This window comes from Jaculus jaculus, chromosome 11 (assembly GCF_020740685.1).
Source record: "Jaculus jaculus isolate mJacJac1 chromosome 11, mJacJac1.mat.Y.cur, whole genome shotgun sequence".
Lineage (NCBI taxonomy): Eukaryota > Metazoa > Chordata > Mammalia > Rodentia > Dipodidae > Jaculus > Jaculus jaculus.
This window is the reverse complement of record NC_059112.1, coordinates 51427258-51443788: the sequence shown is the minus strand read 5'-3', so window position 1 is coordinate 51443788 and position 16531 is coordinate 51427258. Positions and strand designations below refer to the sequence as shown.

General features: G+C 42.6%; 1 protein-coding gene across 11 annotated transcripts in view; it reads left to right on the top strand.

Moving 5' to 3' along the window:
* The first annotated feature begins 3893 nt into the window (after positions 1–3893).
* Cpeb2 (cytoplasmic polyadenylation element binding protein 2) overlaps positions 3894–16531 on the top strand; it is a 67922-nt gene continuing 55284 nt past the window's right edge. For 2 of the 11 annotated variants that reach the window (XM_045161786.1, XM_045161785.1), the window contains exons 1-4: positions 3894–5522; positions 7847–8128; positions 8864–8953; positions 15454–15544. In XM_045161786.1, coding sequence (XP_045017721.1) covers positions 3894–5522; positions 7847–8128; positions 8864–8953; positions 15454–15544 — 2092 coding nt within the window. Of the gene's footprint in view, positions 5523–7846; positions 8138–8863; positions 8954–15453; positions 15545–16531 lie in introns of all 11 variants that reach the window. The other 9 variants (XM_045161790.1, XM_045161788.1, XM_045161789.1 and 6 more) reach the window with 7 other exon arrangements.

Sequence of the window (16531 nt, the reverse complement as noted above, 5' to 3'; positions counted from 1 at the left end):
ATGGGCAAAAGGCTGACCTAACTTGGCCTGATGTCCTAGAGGAATAAGCATCCTATGCTGGGACAGAAGGAGGCAGGACAATCAGGAAAAAAATCTTTGTTTTTTGAAAATAGTCTTTTTTTCTCAGAGAAAATATTTCATCAGTTGAATCGATGTGGTCTGTCTTCCATTCTAAAGGCCACCGTGCCTGCTGTGTTAAGAATAGATTGTTCAGTCATAAGGTCAGAAGCTAATGCTCACTCCATCATCTTTTCTAACTGAAGGACTAGAAGGTGAGAGTACCAATCTAGACAAGGTGCTTGTGGAATGTTGAGATGATGCTGATTTTCTAATATAATTTAGAAGTAGACGTTATCTTGAATATGATATAAGGACAGAAGTTGAGGGTGACTCCAAGTCTCTTAGGACTGAGAAAATAGAACAGTGACATGCTAGATGAGGACAAGGAAGGCACATGACCATTGGGGTGGGCATGAATGAAACAGGGTTCTGTATGAGACATTCACTTGGAGGCAGTTGTTTGGGTGAGTGAAAGCACAGCGAGGACAGTAGCTAAAGAGGGAATACGGGGGCCCAAGTAGTTTGAATTTTGTCAAAGATGGGAAGTTGTGAAGTTTATTTTTCTGCACCCAAAATAGCACCTGAGAAGGGGTGGAGGAATGAGTGTGGAGGCCAGATCCTAAATAGGTAAGGGGTAGGTGGGCCAGCAAGTTTTCATTTCTTGATAGCAAGAGGGAAGAGTAGCTGTCCATAATCACATGCAGAGTGCCTGGATGTGCTCCTATGACTGTTTCTATTTTCTCACTGAAATATGCCACCAGGTCAGCAGTTGAGAGTGAGGACAGTAAAGAGGGTATAAGAGATAAGCAGATGCAATAAAATAGAACAGAATGTCTTCTAGGACAGTGGCTTTTGGATTTTGGCTCATAATCTATTTCTGGGTCTTAAGATTAACTTTGTGTTTTGAGATCAGTTAGTGAATTATAAATAATAATTACTTAATAAACACTTTTAGTTGCATAAGCATGTATGATTTGAGTGCATATAGTGATGTGTTTATTTATTTATTTTAGCTCTTGCCCAGGATGGTGGGAGCAAATGAATAATGGACTGCAATCAGGATTCTTAATGGGTGTAAAGTTAACATATTTTCATGTGAAAGCAAGATAATACTATGGGTTCATAAAACTTGGACATGGAACCTGCTACAGGACATAGCCCTTAGCCTGCCACTCTGAATCCCCCGCTCCATACACTTTCTCTCTGAACATTTTTACAAATGAAGGACTCACCAACTTGAAAGCTTTAGATGTCAGAAAATAACTTTCTACTGTATAAAAAAGGAGGCCTTCACAACACTCTAGTTTGTTAGTGAGTGGAGGATCTGACAGTAAGGATTTGGAATTCGGTGTACTTAAAATGAGAATTGACCTTAGCATCTAACAACAATCTTGATGACCCTTTGCCATTTCAGAAGCTGTGAATCCTCTCAAACTAAACCCAGCACCAAAGTACTGAGATACCTTGTTTTTGTTCAAACACTGCTGCAAAAAGGCACAATGTAGAATTTAAATGCATGCTCACTCCCCCTCACATTGCACTAATTTCAAGACTGATTGTGCTCTGGCTTATGCCTATATTTTCTTTACCTTTCAAGCTATGATTTTAATTTGTAGATGATTCCAATTAAAGACAACTTTTCCTAGAAAAATATATCTATTTTTAACACTAAGATGCTTCCATTGTCCCTATAAAATACATTAGTAAATAATATTTGAAATATGTTACTAGGTTTTTTAGAAATAGACTTTTGGAAAGGGAGACAGGTTGGCCTGGAATTTACCATGTGAGACAAGCTGGTCTTGTGACCTAACAGTAATCCTTCTGCCTCAGCCTCCCAAGTGGTAGGATTATAGACATGAGCCATGACTTTTATATTTTTAAATCTGATGAACTCTGGCTACTTTCTACATGTTGTTATTTAGAAAAAAAGATGTACTTCTCCGGCTTATTTTTTCCTGAGATTGTTAAAAAATTATCTAACTTTCGACTTACCAGACCAATTTCTGAACCTTTCATTTTTTAAAGCACTTCTTCGTTGTAAGGGTAGCATAGGGTTATTAGACAGCATAGCACACATAAACATTTTACAGAAAACATTTTCCCTTTGCAATGCTCTTCTTTGTATTGTTTGGTTTACAAAAATCTGAGCAGAACGACTTAGAAATTAAATTTAACTAATAGTGAATGAGGACTCATAAAAATGTAATCTGGCTGTCTGTTACAAGATGATGATAACTTATAACATTTACTCAATTTGTAAGCCAAAATCAAGCCACAGTGGAATCAACCTTAGACAGCTTTTGAGAATATATTTCTAGTGTTCTTTCAGTAGTTTTACAATTCTAAGCACCAAGAAAACAAGTTAAAATTGAAAGAGTAAGATAAAATCCTATGTAGCATGGATCAGTTACTTTCTATCAATATACACAAGTTTTTCTTCTTCACCTAAAATGTTTCTGTATGAAACAGGGCTGGTTTCCCTTTCACCACTCCTCAGAGAATCTGGATCATGGAAAGCTTCCTCCCTCCCTCCATTCTGCAGGCCTCAACTAGTCCCCTGCTGAGTCAGAACCTCCTTGTTCTTTGCCCTGATGGGAGAAATACTTCTCCCTTGAAATTAATAAAGCTTCAGCTTCGGAAATGTTCCAATTAGAGACTCGCTGGGGGCAGAGGGCAAAATGAATGTGTCAGGAAGGAAAGGAGCTAGCACTGCCACACTAGATGCGGTCAGGAAGCAGACCTTAGAGCAGCCCAGGTCACAGGGGAGTGCCTGGAGACCATCCCACATGTGTGTGCAAATTACCACACTGAGCCTGTGCGTGTGTGTGCAAACACACACGGAGCCTATTAGTGTATGCAAAGACCCACACGGAGCCTATGCCTGTGCGCAAATTCCCACGCGGAGCCTTTGCGTGTGCGCAAATTCTCATGCGGAGCCGTGCTCCCACTACACGGTTCCTCGTTACTGAAGGGAAAATGCTTGGTTATATGGCCCTGGCGCCTCGGGAGAACACCACCTTCCGCGGCGGCGAGACAGTGACAGCTCGCCCTGCATCGACCGGCTCCAGGAGGCGCCTCCGCGGCCACCGGGACCGCGCGGGGCGGGGCAGTCACAGGCCCCGCGCCGAGGCCGCGCTGCACTGGCGGCACACATGTACCGCCACCCTCCTGGGCCTGCTTCCCCTCGCCGGGCGACGGTCGGAGAAGCCCGTCGGTCGGGACGGCCTCTCACCACGGGTCAGGGGTGACGGGGAAGGGGCGGGGCCGCCGAGGGGGAGCGCGTGCGACCTGAGCCCCAGGGGCCGTTGCCCTGGAACCGTCCGCAGCGCCCGCGCGTGCCCCGGGCCGCGCGCACGCGCCCGGCGCTCGAGCCCCAGGGGCTCTCCCCTCCCGCCCTCCGCTCCCCGTCCCGCCTGAGCGGCCGCGGGGAGCCGCCTCACCCTGCGCCCTCAGCCGGAGCCGGCCGTCCGGCCGCATGTTAATGAGAGGAGGGGCCGGCGCGGCAGCCGCGAGCCCGCGCTCGGGGACGCGCCGGGGGCGGGCGATTGTGAGGTGGCGCTGACGCAGGTTCCGGGGTTCTTAAGCGGCCAGGGCGGCGGCGGCGGCGGTGGCCAGCGGCGGTGCTGGAGCCCGGCTTCGGGAGGTGGCCGTGACCTCCGCCAGGGACGGCGGGGCCAAAGTCGGTGCCCCGGCTCAGTCACAGTGTCCCCTCGTCACTGACCACCACTCCCCTTTCCTCCCACCACGGCCGCGCCGTCGCGGCTCGGGGGACTTCCCAGGCGCCGCAGGAGACCCGGCGCGTCTCCCGCGGCCGCCCGCCCGCCCGATCCATGAGGGACTTGGGGTTTGGGGTGCTGCACTCCGCCCTGCTACGCAGCAGCAGCCCCAGGGCCACCTTTGGCGGCGGGGCTTATCGCCCGTCGGCCGTCCCGCCGCCCCCCGCCACGCCCTTCGGGCCGCTCTCGCCGCCGCCGTTGCCTGTCACCGGCTTCCCGGAGGCCGCCTCCCCCTTCCCCATCCCTCCGGGCGGCGGCGGCCCAGCCCGCGCCGCTTCCTCTTCCTCCCCGCGGCCGGCGCATCCGCAGAGCATGCAGGATGAGCTGCTGCTGGGGCTGACACAGCAGCCGGCGCGGCCGCTCTCGGGGGCGGCGGCCGCGGACAAGCTCCCCAGCCACCACCCCGGCGGCGGCGGCGGCGGCACGGACGCGGGTGTGACCCACCTCCTCCCCTCCCAGGACTTCAAACCGAGTCTGCACCTCCCCTCCTCCTCCGCCTCCTGCTGCTGCCGCACCTCCTCCCCGCAGGACTTGAGTAAGCGGCCGCCGCCGCAGCCGAGCAGCCAGAAGAGGAAAGAGTTCAGCCCTCCCCAGGTTCCCCACCCTCCGGACTCGAAGCCGCCGCCGCTCCACGGCCCGGGCCGCTTCAGCTCGTCGCCGCCGCCGCTGCCCGGCCCGATCCTGCAGCCCGAGCCGCTCGCCCAGCTCCCGCCGCCGCCGTTCAGCCTCCCGCATCCGCAGCACCGCCCGCCGCAGGACTTCGCCCCGCGGCAGCGCCCGGCCGACCTGTCCCCGCTTCCGCAGCTGCCACCCTCGCCGCCCGCAGCCCCGCGGCGCCGCCACGGAGGCGCGGGAAGCCCTCGCAAGACCCCGGCCGCGGGCGAGGGCGGCGTCGCCGCCGACGCCCCCAATGCGGGCTTGGCTCTCCCGACGCCGCCGGTGAACCCCGCGCCGGGCTCCATGGAGTCTCCCAACCACCCTCTGCTCAACAGCCCCGGCAACCTCTTGCCCGGTGGGGCGCTCGGCGCGGGCGCCTTCAGCAGCCTGCAGAGCCCCGACCTTCCGCACCCGGGCGGCGGGGGTGGGGGCCCTCCCGGAGGCGGAGGGGGAGGCGGCTCCGCGTCGCCGCCGCCGCTGCCCGGCTTCGGCACCCCCTGGTCGGTGCAGACCGCGTCGCCGCCGCCCCAGCCCCAGCAGCCGCCCCAGCAGCCGCCGCCGCCTCCGCAGCAGCAGCCGCCGCCTCCGCCGCCGCCGCCTCAGCAGCAGCAGCCGCCGCCTCCGCCGCCGCCGGGCTCCTCGGTCTCCACCCCGGGCGCCGGTGGGGGCGCGGGCGGCTCGCTCAGCGCCATGCCGCCGCCCAGCCCCGACTCGGAGAACGGCTTCTACCCCGGGCTGCCGTCGTCCATGAACCCGGCCTTCTTCCCGAGCTTCTCGCCGGTGTCCCCGCACGGCTGCGCGGGGCTCAGCGTGCCGGCGGGCGGCGGCGGGGGCGGCGGCGGCGGGGGCTTCGGGGGCCCGTTCTCGGCGGCCGCGGTGCCCCCGCCGCCCGCCATGACTCTACCGCAGCCGCAGCCCGCGCCCGCGCCGCCCAGCCGCCGCTCGCCCGTCAGCCCGCAGCTCCAGCAGCAGCACCAGGCGGCCGCCGCCTTCCTGCAGCAGAGGAACTCGTACAACCACCACCAGGTTCGTGCTGCGGGCGGCGGGGAGGGAGGGAGGGAGAGCTGCCGCGGGCCCCGGCCCTCCGAGGCCGTGGGAAGCGAACCCGGGCGGGCGGGAGCCGGGTGGAGGCCCGAGCGCGAGCCCGTGGTCCTGCCGCCGGCCCACCGGCGAGGGCTGGAAAGGCGTTTTCCCCTCTCTGGACTTTGTCTCAGTTGCCCAGTCCCGGATCTCCGGGCGGGCGGCTCCCAGCGCCCCGAGTGCGGAGCCGCCCGGCGCGCCAGGCTGTCAGAGCCCGCGCTCCCGTCCGCCAACCCCGCGCTGCGCCCGGCTTCGCGCAGGATGCTCCGCGCTGTTCATGTTCAGTCCCATCTAGAGGACTTGAAGCCGGGCCACCGTTGAATCTAGTGTTGCAGCCTACACTTCTTCACGTTGGGGTGTGTAAGGTGGATATATGGGGTGCCTGGATTTTGAGTGATATGAAATAACACTGGGCAGGATTTCCCTTTATTAGTATCTTTGTATCTTTTGTGACTCAGGGTCTTTTCTGTTACCCTTGATGTATGCTTGCTTGCCTGCTTGCTTGCTTTCTCTTTCTGTCTGTCTGTCTGTCTGTCTGCCTGCCTGTCTGTCCCCCCCCCTTTCTTTCTTTCGACCTCTGAGTTCGTTGACATTGATAGTTTTGTCTTTTGATGAAGTCAACGTTTATTATAGCGATCGTGATTCAGGATTGTCAGGGAACCAAAACTTGACCTTAGCTTATGAACACCTATTTCACTCATAAGTTCTTGTTGATCAGTTTTCAGGGGTTAGTTAACCTCTTAAAAAGCGAATGACTAACTAAATTAACGAAATTAACAGTTAACAGTTTGTCTAAATTAATCCAAGTAACAGTTAACAGTTTCGATGAATCATTGGTTTCTCCCTGTGTAAAGAGAATGTGATGTGTAAGGATAGAAAATATGGACGTTTGAAATAATATTCTGCTGTTTCATGATCTACATAATGTTGAGCAACTTAACTCTGTCAGGCCCTTGTAACTGGAAATGTGCCAAGAAAATTTATAGGTAATTTTGTATTCCCAAAGTCGCGATATATAGGAAATTAGCAGAACATATGCCATAGTCCGTATTTGATTATAATCTGCTTTCAGGCACAAACAAAACAACACAACAAAAAAGGGATCTTACCTTGGCGTGTAGGAGGAGGTCACACAGCTTTCATATGGAAAAGAACTTTGAACTCTGAGTCACTTAATAAGCAAAATAAGGACCTCCTGCATAGAATAATTTGTCCATGGCTCCTTGATTATGTTTTTCAGCTTTGTGGAACTAGGAAAAGTAAAGTGTGTTCAAAATTAGATTAACAATTAAAATACTTAAAAGTAGGTACTTTAGATCAGTATTTTTTCGGTTGACTTTTAAAAAGAGTTAATTATGGTGTTTATTCAATTTTAGTTACTTCATGGCCCATACTTCATTGACAAAATCTTAGTACAGCATTTAGCAGAATACTAGCTAACTGACAGAATTGTTATTATTATTATTACTTCCTTAAAAAGCAAGTACTGTGGGCTTGGGATTTTTCTATTCTTTAATGATTTTGATGACTTGCCATAGGTTCTAGATTGAAATGTATTATAATCAAAACCTACAGTTGTTTATTGTTAGTACATCTCAGTGGATCCAACTGTGGGTAACATCAGATCATTGCTTAACAGTCCTTGCATAATTTAAGTGAAAAAAATATGTTGAAAGAAATTATACCAAAACTGGAATAAAATACCTTAAACAATTCTGGAAAATGATGCATTTCCTGTGCTGCCATATCTTTAAAAGCATTTTTAGCTCATGCAATAAAATAAGTGCAGAATGATATGCCATTATTAAGTTTTAGAAACAGCGCAACTTTCTTGGGAATTCTAAGGCTAAAAATTTCACTCTCATAGCTGGAATATTTTATTAAAAAGACCATTTCATTCATAAATATCTAGACGAATATAATTGTTTGGGGGATCTTCAAAGTTAATTTCATCTTAAAAGATTTTTTTAATCTTTATCATGCATACAGTTCACTTTTGAGGAAAAATTCCAACCTCTTATTTAGTAATTGTCATGAATCATATCATGTATCATAGATATCATGCATCATAGATAAGGTGATGAAAACTTTCCTAATAGTAAATAAATATGTCAAATAGTAAGAGCGTAAGACTAAGCAGTTTAGGAAATATTCATTTGGGTTCTATATATTTCATATTTTAAGATGGTATGAATTCTAAGCTTGGTCTAAGAATATTTGAACTCCAAACTCTTTAAAGCTTGCAATTTAAAGGGATGTGTTTTCCTCAGCCTCTTCTGAAACAATCTCCCTGGAGCAACCATCAAAGCAGTGGCTGGGGCACTGGAAGTATGTCCTGGGGAGCAGTGCATGGCCGAGATCACCGTAGAACTGGAAACATGGGAATTCCAGGGACTATGAATCAAATATCGCCACTGAAGAAACCATTTTCTGGTAATGTTATAGCACCACCGAAATTTACTCGCTCTACTCCATCACTGACTCCAAAATCTTGGATTGAAGATAATGTGTTCAGAACAGACAACAATAGTAATACACTCTTACCCTTACAGGTAAGAATGGTATGTAATGACCTCATTTCTACTGTTAATCTTTCAAAATAAAAGTTGGGAGGTAGAGGCAGCTGTAGTAGATTAATAAAGTTAACAAATAAAGAAATAAAGTTCTAGTTTTTAAGCATTTCATTTAATGATCAACATGTAAAATACCGAGGCAATTGGGAATGTAAAAGTTCCCTATAAATACACAGTATAAAAGAAACTTCCAAAATTTAGAAAAAGATTCTCCCATACTGATTGAAACTTTTAATTGGTAGCTCCTTAAAAATGCCTAATATGGTTAATCTCTTAAAAGACTAATAGTACGCCCAAACTACAATGTTGTGTAATGGTAATTGTTCATAGATTGTCTTTATCAGATTTCTGTATATTGCAATTAATATTAGAACATTTATGATTATGGAAAAATAATTATAAGACTTTTAGAATCTAATTCAAATTTATCTTCACTGGTGACTGTTTTCTTTTTCTAAATATGGCCTAATACTTAGGGTAATAAGACAGGTGTTTTTTTTTTTTTTTTTTTTTTTTTTAGGCCTGTTAATATTGTCTTGTTCTTTTATGACTACTTCAAATGAGATTTTTTACATTTCCTCCAGACCTTTAGAGGATGGATCAAAGATTTAAGATAAAAAGAACTTTGGTTATTGTTTTTCTTTTCTTTATTTCTTGGGTGGGTATGGGAAAGAGAACTGCTTATTTCTGATGAAAACTTCTATGCTATTGAAGGTGAGATCTAGTTTGCAGTTGCCAGCTTGGGGCTCAGATTCACTCCAAGATAGTTGGTGTACTGCAGCCGGGACATCCAGAATAGACCAGGTAGGCTGCACAGTGTGTGTTTTTCAGGATTTGGGCTAGGAGTTTAGTATTTACATTGGGTAGGATTTATCATTTAGTTTTCAGTTCTGCCTATTTATGCATATGTCAGAGAGCATTAAAACAATATATATATTTTAAAGTCACTTGATTTGAGCTACTATATGTATATTTTCAAATTTAAAAGATTTTTAGTACTATTATGAAAGCATAATTAATTTGTTTTTGGAAAAAGGAATCAATTATATACCCAAGAGCACCTGACTTTAAACATCACTTAAGCTAAACAGATTCTGTCTCCTTCCAGAATTATTTGCAATGAAAGTACAAACTCCTGTGTTTACTTAATATCTGGCTTTACATTTCATGTTTTAGAACTTTCTCAAGTACATCATGTTTGTCGAATAGTCTTTTCCTTTTGATATATGTGCATATATATATGTATATGCATTTGTATGTGTATGTATGTGTATGCATATATATATATATGTATATGTATATATATGGTATATATTGTTCATACTCATACACACACATATATAGACTTGATTGTATGGTATTTCTTCTAAATGTTACTGTAGTTTTTATCCTTTAAACTATCTTTACTATCTTTGTGGTTAACAAATGGCATATTTCCTACCACAGACTGACTTTGAAGGTATGTACACTTACCAGTGATGAGGTTACTTGCAGGAAGATGGAGAAACCTCAGGCCTTATATATGAGGAGCTTTTCTTTTAGGTCCCAAGTTTGACTTTAGATTTGGCATTGTGCGAGTTAGATGTGTGGAGCTCTGTTATCCATAGCTTAGGTACTTCCTCAGCCAATTTGTCAATGTGAGCTGATATTACAAAGTCTGTCTAGGCAGCTTAATAAAATATTTTAGAAATAGCATTGTACTGTAAAGGCTTACAAGTATCACCTTTACTAATCAACTATTAGTTGTTTTAGACAAGTCCTGCCAATACTAAAAAGCCTGCCCAGGATCTTGACTTAGAAATAAATAGTGGTGATCTCATGGGATTTACGATTTGTTGTTAATGTTAATTCAAGGTTGCTATCCATCTATTTATGTTTTCATTTTCATTCTGTCCCAGTTCACCTCTAGATTATTACATACTAACGGTAGGACTTTTGTATTCAAATTGTGTATATAAATAATTAGGGGATAATATGTTAGGGAAGAAAAAAATCATTGTAATTATTTTGAATGTGGCAAGGGAAATAGTTTGAGACAAAAAGTTATAATAATTGTAATTCAGAAGCAATAGCCTCTGAATATGGCATAAACCGTCCCTATGGGAAGGTACTTGTGAGAAAGTAGGTCATTGAGATGGTTTCAGTTAAGCTGTTGCCACCAGAGTAGATAGAGGCACTAATGAAAGGGAAGTTTCCAGACTGGGTCCTCAGATGGCCAGTGTCCCAGGGCTCCAGCCTCCTACTTGAGATTTTTAGTAGGTTTATTTTTGGGGGACAGGGGAGGATTTTGATAGGCCTTATAGTTTACTGCTAAGTTAGGAGGATTTGTATATAGGTATGAAGTGAGGAAGTTAAATTCAGTGATGGACAGTTTATAGGGTCATTTTTGGGTCGTAAATAGTCTCCTTGTCTGGGGGCATCTTGGATGGAGTCAGCTCTTACTTACACTTTCTCGGATCCATTTTGACCACTTCTTTTCCTCCCTGGTCCCTCTTCTCCAGCCTTTACCCTTCATTATTTATAAAATAAGGGTCTTGAGCTCCTGGGAAGAGGAGGCTGAGGCCTTGATCTAGTCAGTAGATCAGCCAATAGATTGTTGCCTCTACATACTTAAAGGGTCCTTCTTATGCATAACTTATTTTGTGTTTTCATCTTCCATTGAAAAGTAGTGTTATTGAAGTTGAGGTTCCTAAAAATATAACAACATCTGTAGACTGAAACTGGTATTTCAAAACTTTGAGTAGTTCCTAATTATCTGGCAAAATTTATTAAAACTATAGAAAATAATCACTTAAATACCTTGGGGGAGAGTATTTTCATTTTGTCAACAATGTTTTAATATTAGTAATTTCCATTGTCAAGTGCATTTAAAAACATTTAACTTATTTCCTTTAAATTAGATGAGCTCTACAGTATAATATGGTATAGAACTAGTTTCTTAATTTTTATACCTGGATATTTTAGGCTTTAGTTATAACAAGATCTGAATTTCTAATTGAATTCACTAAATGGAAGAGTTTCTTAGGTTGCTTTTTATTTGTTGTAAGTAAAATTTTGGGGGTTGGAATTTATTTTAAATGTTTTTAATGAAAAAGCTTCAAATTTAAAACTCTTAAAAGAGCATCTATAAATTCTTGTGCACATTCTTGACTGATTGTTGAGGTATTTCATTGATTTACTTTTGGCTAATTTTTTTCTTTATTTTATTGATACTGTTTTTGCTTTTCCAGAAAAGTATCTTGCTTTAGAGTTCAGGCTAGTCTCAAACTCATGATTTTGCCTGTTTCATGGGTCCTGCAGAGGTGTAACATTAAGTCAACCAAAATGGTTTCACTTTAAAACACTTAACTAGTCACCCTGCAATTATGTTTACAAATGTTATTTTTAATTACCTAAAATAGAATTTTAAATTTATGAAATTTAAATTGCAACATGTTCATTCATTCTGGAATATTTTAAGTAGTAAATATACTTTGAGTAAGGTTGTTATCATTTTTATATGTTTTTATATGTAGTACTTCCCAGTTCCCTGTTAACAAAGCAGAAGCATATAACTGCAATTTAGCCTGTGGAGCCTGTCAATGCAAGTTGGTCTATTTCCTTGCTGGGAAGTAATCAGTACAATGTGTTCAATACTGAATTTTTGCTGTATATCACATTAATAACCTTGAGTTAATTGGAGATATTTTCTACCAATCTGAATATCCAAGCTATTAAGATGTGTCAATCACAATTTGGAGATCTTGTTTTAGAAAACAATATTTTTTGGGCATTTATTTATTTTATACAGAAGCAGAAGATATTGGGGTAGAGCAAATTCAGTATTTTACCCAATATAGCACTCCTTTGATTCTGTTTCTTCTGGACATTAGTGGAGACATGGGTGGTCTATAGATTTGCACACTCAAAGGAAATGAAACAATGCCCTTTAGTATGTATATTTAAGTCATGGGTGCTTTCTTTATGATTCCTGGCTCATCCATTTAATTGTACTTGAAATATTTTCTGGTTACCTCTCCTTTTCACCCTATGGCTAATGTCCAGAAAAGTAATAAGGGCTGAAGAGATGGCAAGCGCTGGCCTAAGGACCCTGGTTCAAGGCTAGACCCATGTTAGCCTGTTGCACAAGGGGCGCTCACGTCTTGACTTCGTTTGCAGTAGCTGGAAGCCCTGGCACACCCATTCTCTCTCTCTGCCTCTTTCTCTCTGTCTGTTGCTCTCAAATAAATAAATAAAAAATAGACAAAAAAATTAAAGAAGAGAAAAGTAATCAGGTAACTATTAGGTTAATAAGAGGTTATACTTTTTCCAGTGTTCTAGTTTTTTTGTTTTTTTCCTGCTTGTTATTGCAGGATTCTGTAATTGCATTTTCTAGAATCCCATTTATTTGATAGTTTGGCAGATAGTTTTCAGATTTTAAAATAGGCTGTGTAAAAATTTTTCTTCAGAGAAAGATTCTTCTTAAGAAATATATCAGTACTTTTCAAATAGTCATAATGAATGTAAGTTGCATCACTAAGATTTTCCATATTTTATTATTATTTATTAGTGTTAACCAGGATTAGTGTCTTCATGGTGATTCTTTTAATTGCTTCAGTTCTTCTATTTAGTGTTTTTAATTTTTAAAATTTTTTATTTATTTATTAGAGACAGAGAGAGAGTAAGTGAGAATGGGTACACCACAGTCTCTAATCACCACAGATGAACTCCAGACACATGCACTACCATGTGTATCTTGCTTACATGGGACCTGGAGAATCGAACCTGGGTCCTGAGGCTTCACAGGCAAACGTTTAACTCCTATGCCATCTCTCCAGCCCCTATTTAGTTTTTAAGCCTGTGGTAATTGCATAAACACAATGTTTTCTAATACCCTCTAGAAAAATACATATTTTATAAGTAAATATAAATAGTTAAATATAATTTGTTTTAAATCATATTGTATGAACGGTGGTTCTGAAAGGCAATATGTTTTCTTACAAATATTTAGGATAACTAGAATATAAAGTATTTCAACATGTTTACAATATGCACTTAGAAATTGTGTGTTATACCGTCTGAGGGTATTTCGGGGCTTATATCAATGTTAATTTTCATCATAAGTTTATATTTTATTAATCTTGTTTCAAATACATGTTAGAATGTTAACATAATGCTACTTAATCCTCCATTCAGTGGCTGGATATTCAGGCTGATAACAAAGCAATGTTAATATCTGATACTTGTCTCAGTCATTTAACGAACTTCTAAAACTTACCAATTAAAAGTACGGAGGGGTCTTATAATTCAACCTATATATTCTTACAGAGTTTCATTATAGTACAGATAAAGTAGTTATAATTTAACAGACATTTGACAGCTAGATGTGTTCTGTGCTTAGATGGCCCCTAGCCTTAATTAACTTAGAAGTTTAGTGAAAGAATCCAGGAAAGTCAGTAAATAAATGATGGATGCTGTAGAGCAGACACAGAAGATAAGAACTCCTTAGAGGGACTCCTAAAGTTAGAGGTCACCTCTGCATAAAGTCTATTTTCTTCTCTAGTCCATCTTCATTTGTTGTGAGTATACTTTTGGTCTTTTTGTTTTGCTATTTGTAAGTGGACTATAGATACTATCTTGCCTGATGTTATTTTGTAGAAGATGGAGCCAGAGTCTGAAGAGGTACAGTGACATACAGGGTCACAAAACTCAGTGCTGTTTCCTTGTGGGTGAGATCAGTAGCATCGTTGTCAAATAAGAACTTAAAAAATATATATTCTCTGGTGCCACTCCAAACCTTCTGAATCAGACTCTTAATGTGTGGCCCTAACCTGTATTTACCAGCCTTCCTGGTAATTCTGAAGCATACTCATGTTTGGACAGCACTGTTAACAGCTTGCTGATTCTCTGTGCCTCCCTCAACCAGCAAGATCAGTGGATCTAATAAACAATGTTATGGATGAGTATGTCATTCTTCAGGGGTCTTCCAGTTAACAGTAAGTAAGGTGGACAGCTATAGTTTACTGGTGACCCAGCTACAACAAGAGTGGCTTGCTTTCTAGCATTCCTTCCATTATACAGTGTTTCTTTTCCCTCTTTTTAGCTCCTTGATAGTACCTTGTTTAGTCTACAGTAGTGATTCTGGCCCCAAGCTTTAAAAAGCCTATAACCCTAAGGAAAACATCAATAAGGAGTGAGTGAATGAACCTATTCTTCAGAAACTTCTAAGCTTCTTCTGTAACTATCTGAAGAGCTGGTTCTAAATATTTTTTTTTCCAGATTGTTTGCTCTTTGAAAAACTGATAGGAACTATAAACTTTTCATTAAGAAAAAAAATGTGCATATAACCATGTATAGATAGTTACCACTCCAGAGATTACTGGAATGCCTTGAAGCACATAGACCCACGTTAACAAATGCCTGTCTGTGATTTTTGTGAAGAAGTATTTTCCACGTAATGTGCTCATTATTCCCTTTGCCTGCACTCCTTCACTCCCTTTTTCTTTTTCTTCATCTTTTACTTATTTATTTTTATGTTTTATTTTTTGAGGTAGGGTCTCAGTATACCTCAACCTGACCTGGAATTCAATATGGAGTCTCAGGGTGGCCTCAAACACAGCATTCTTCCTACCTCTGCCTCCCAAGTGCTGGGATTAAAGATGTGCACCACCACACTTGGCCTCCCGTTGCCCTTCTCTACCTGCCTTCTGCAGGGGAAGGGAAGGGAGGATTGCAAAGGGGAGAAATCCATGTGGGAGTACTTTGGATAGTGAGATTTGAATACTCATATTGTACGCATTCATTTTTGTTCTATTAGTCTCATGCATTTGATTTTTACTGTGTAAGATGCTTATATGTTTATTGTTATAAAATTCAAATAATATACAATGTTTGATAGATGTTTAAAGTGCGGTGCAATTAATGGATTTAAATCTTCTACATAATTATTTTCTAAGTGCCGTGTCTGGCTTCCTAGATACTTGAAAAACTTTTAAACAACTAAAAGTGCTTTCTGTGTATATGACATTTCAGGAAAATTTATGAGCAAAGAGATTTTTTTTATTGTATTGCATTAAAACACTGCTAATGAAATTAGATTAATTTTGATAAATTTTAAAGATAAATATGTTGAAAATATCATAATATCATATTTCAATACTACAGCAGCACGTGTGGTCCTTAGTTATTGGTATTTTTTTAGGATACAAATTGATTAGTAATAGTCCATTAATCAGGTGGCCTGTTTTATGCTAGAGAAGCAGATAGTATTTTTAAACTTTTTTTTTTTGCATGGATGGTGCAAAAGTCTTTTTCTTCTTTTTCAGGATCGAAATAGAATGTATGACAGTTTGAATATGCACTCTTTAGAGAACTCCCTCATTGATATAATGCGAGCAGAACATGACCCTCTCAAAGGTAGGTGATTTTCTTTTCTTTTTTTACAAATACATTTATATGCTCACTTGTCTCCTTATATCACCAGTTTTTACAGGAAATAGAACAGTAAGTAGCACCTATATTAATTAATTTTAATCATATCTGAAGACAATTCATTAACAAACTTGCTTCATATATGCATTTTATGCATATAAAAATAATAACATACATTTCCTTTTTAAAAATATTTTTATTTATTTATTTATGTGTGTGTGTGTGTGTGTGTGTGTGTGTGTGTGTGTGTGTGTCACGGGACGGGGGAGGTAGATAGAGAATGGGCCCACCAGGGCCTCCAGCCACTGCTGTAAATAAACTCCAGGTACCTGGTCCACTTTATATATCTGGCTTTTCATGGGTACTGAGGAACTGAACCTGGGTCTTTAGGCTCTGCAGGCACGTGCCTTAACTGCTGAGCCATCTCTCCAGCCCTCATAACACAAACATTTTTTTAAAAATATATTTTTATTTATTTGTTTGTAAACAGAGAGAGAGAGAGAGAAAACTGAGATATGAGATATAAACAGAGAGCAGGGCCTCCAGCTGCTACAAACAAACTCCAAACACATGTGCCACTTTGTGTATCTGACTTTATGTAGGTACTGGGGAATCTAACAGGTCATTAGGTTTTGCAGGCAAGCGCATTAACTGAGCCATTTCTCCAGCCCTGCATTTCTTTTGTATCTCTGGTTATTTCTGTTTGGATGAAAATGGAGCAAATGTGTCAGCTTGAGGAAAGAGAGATATTGGTTATCTATTGACATAAATTATTTTAAAATTTACATTTTTAAACAGGAATTTAAAGGTTAATTTCCTCCCATTGTTAGTGTGTTAGAATTCAGGAGTAGCATAACGAGGTGGTTCTAGCTTAGAACGTCTTGTTGAATCAGAATCATGAGCTGCTTTGCAACATTCTGTACTCACTTCTAATTCTACAGTTACCCAGAGATTGTTTTGGAAGATACAGCG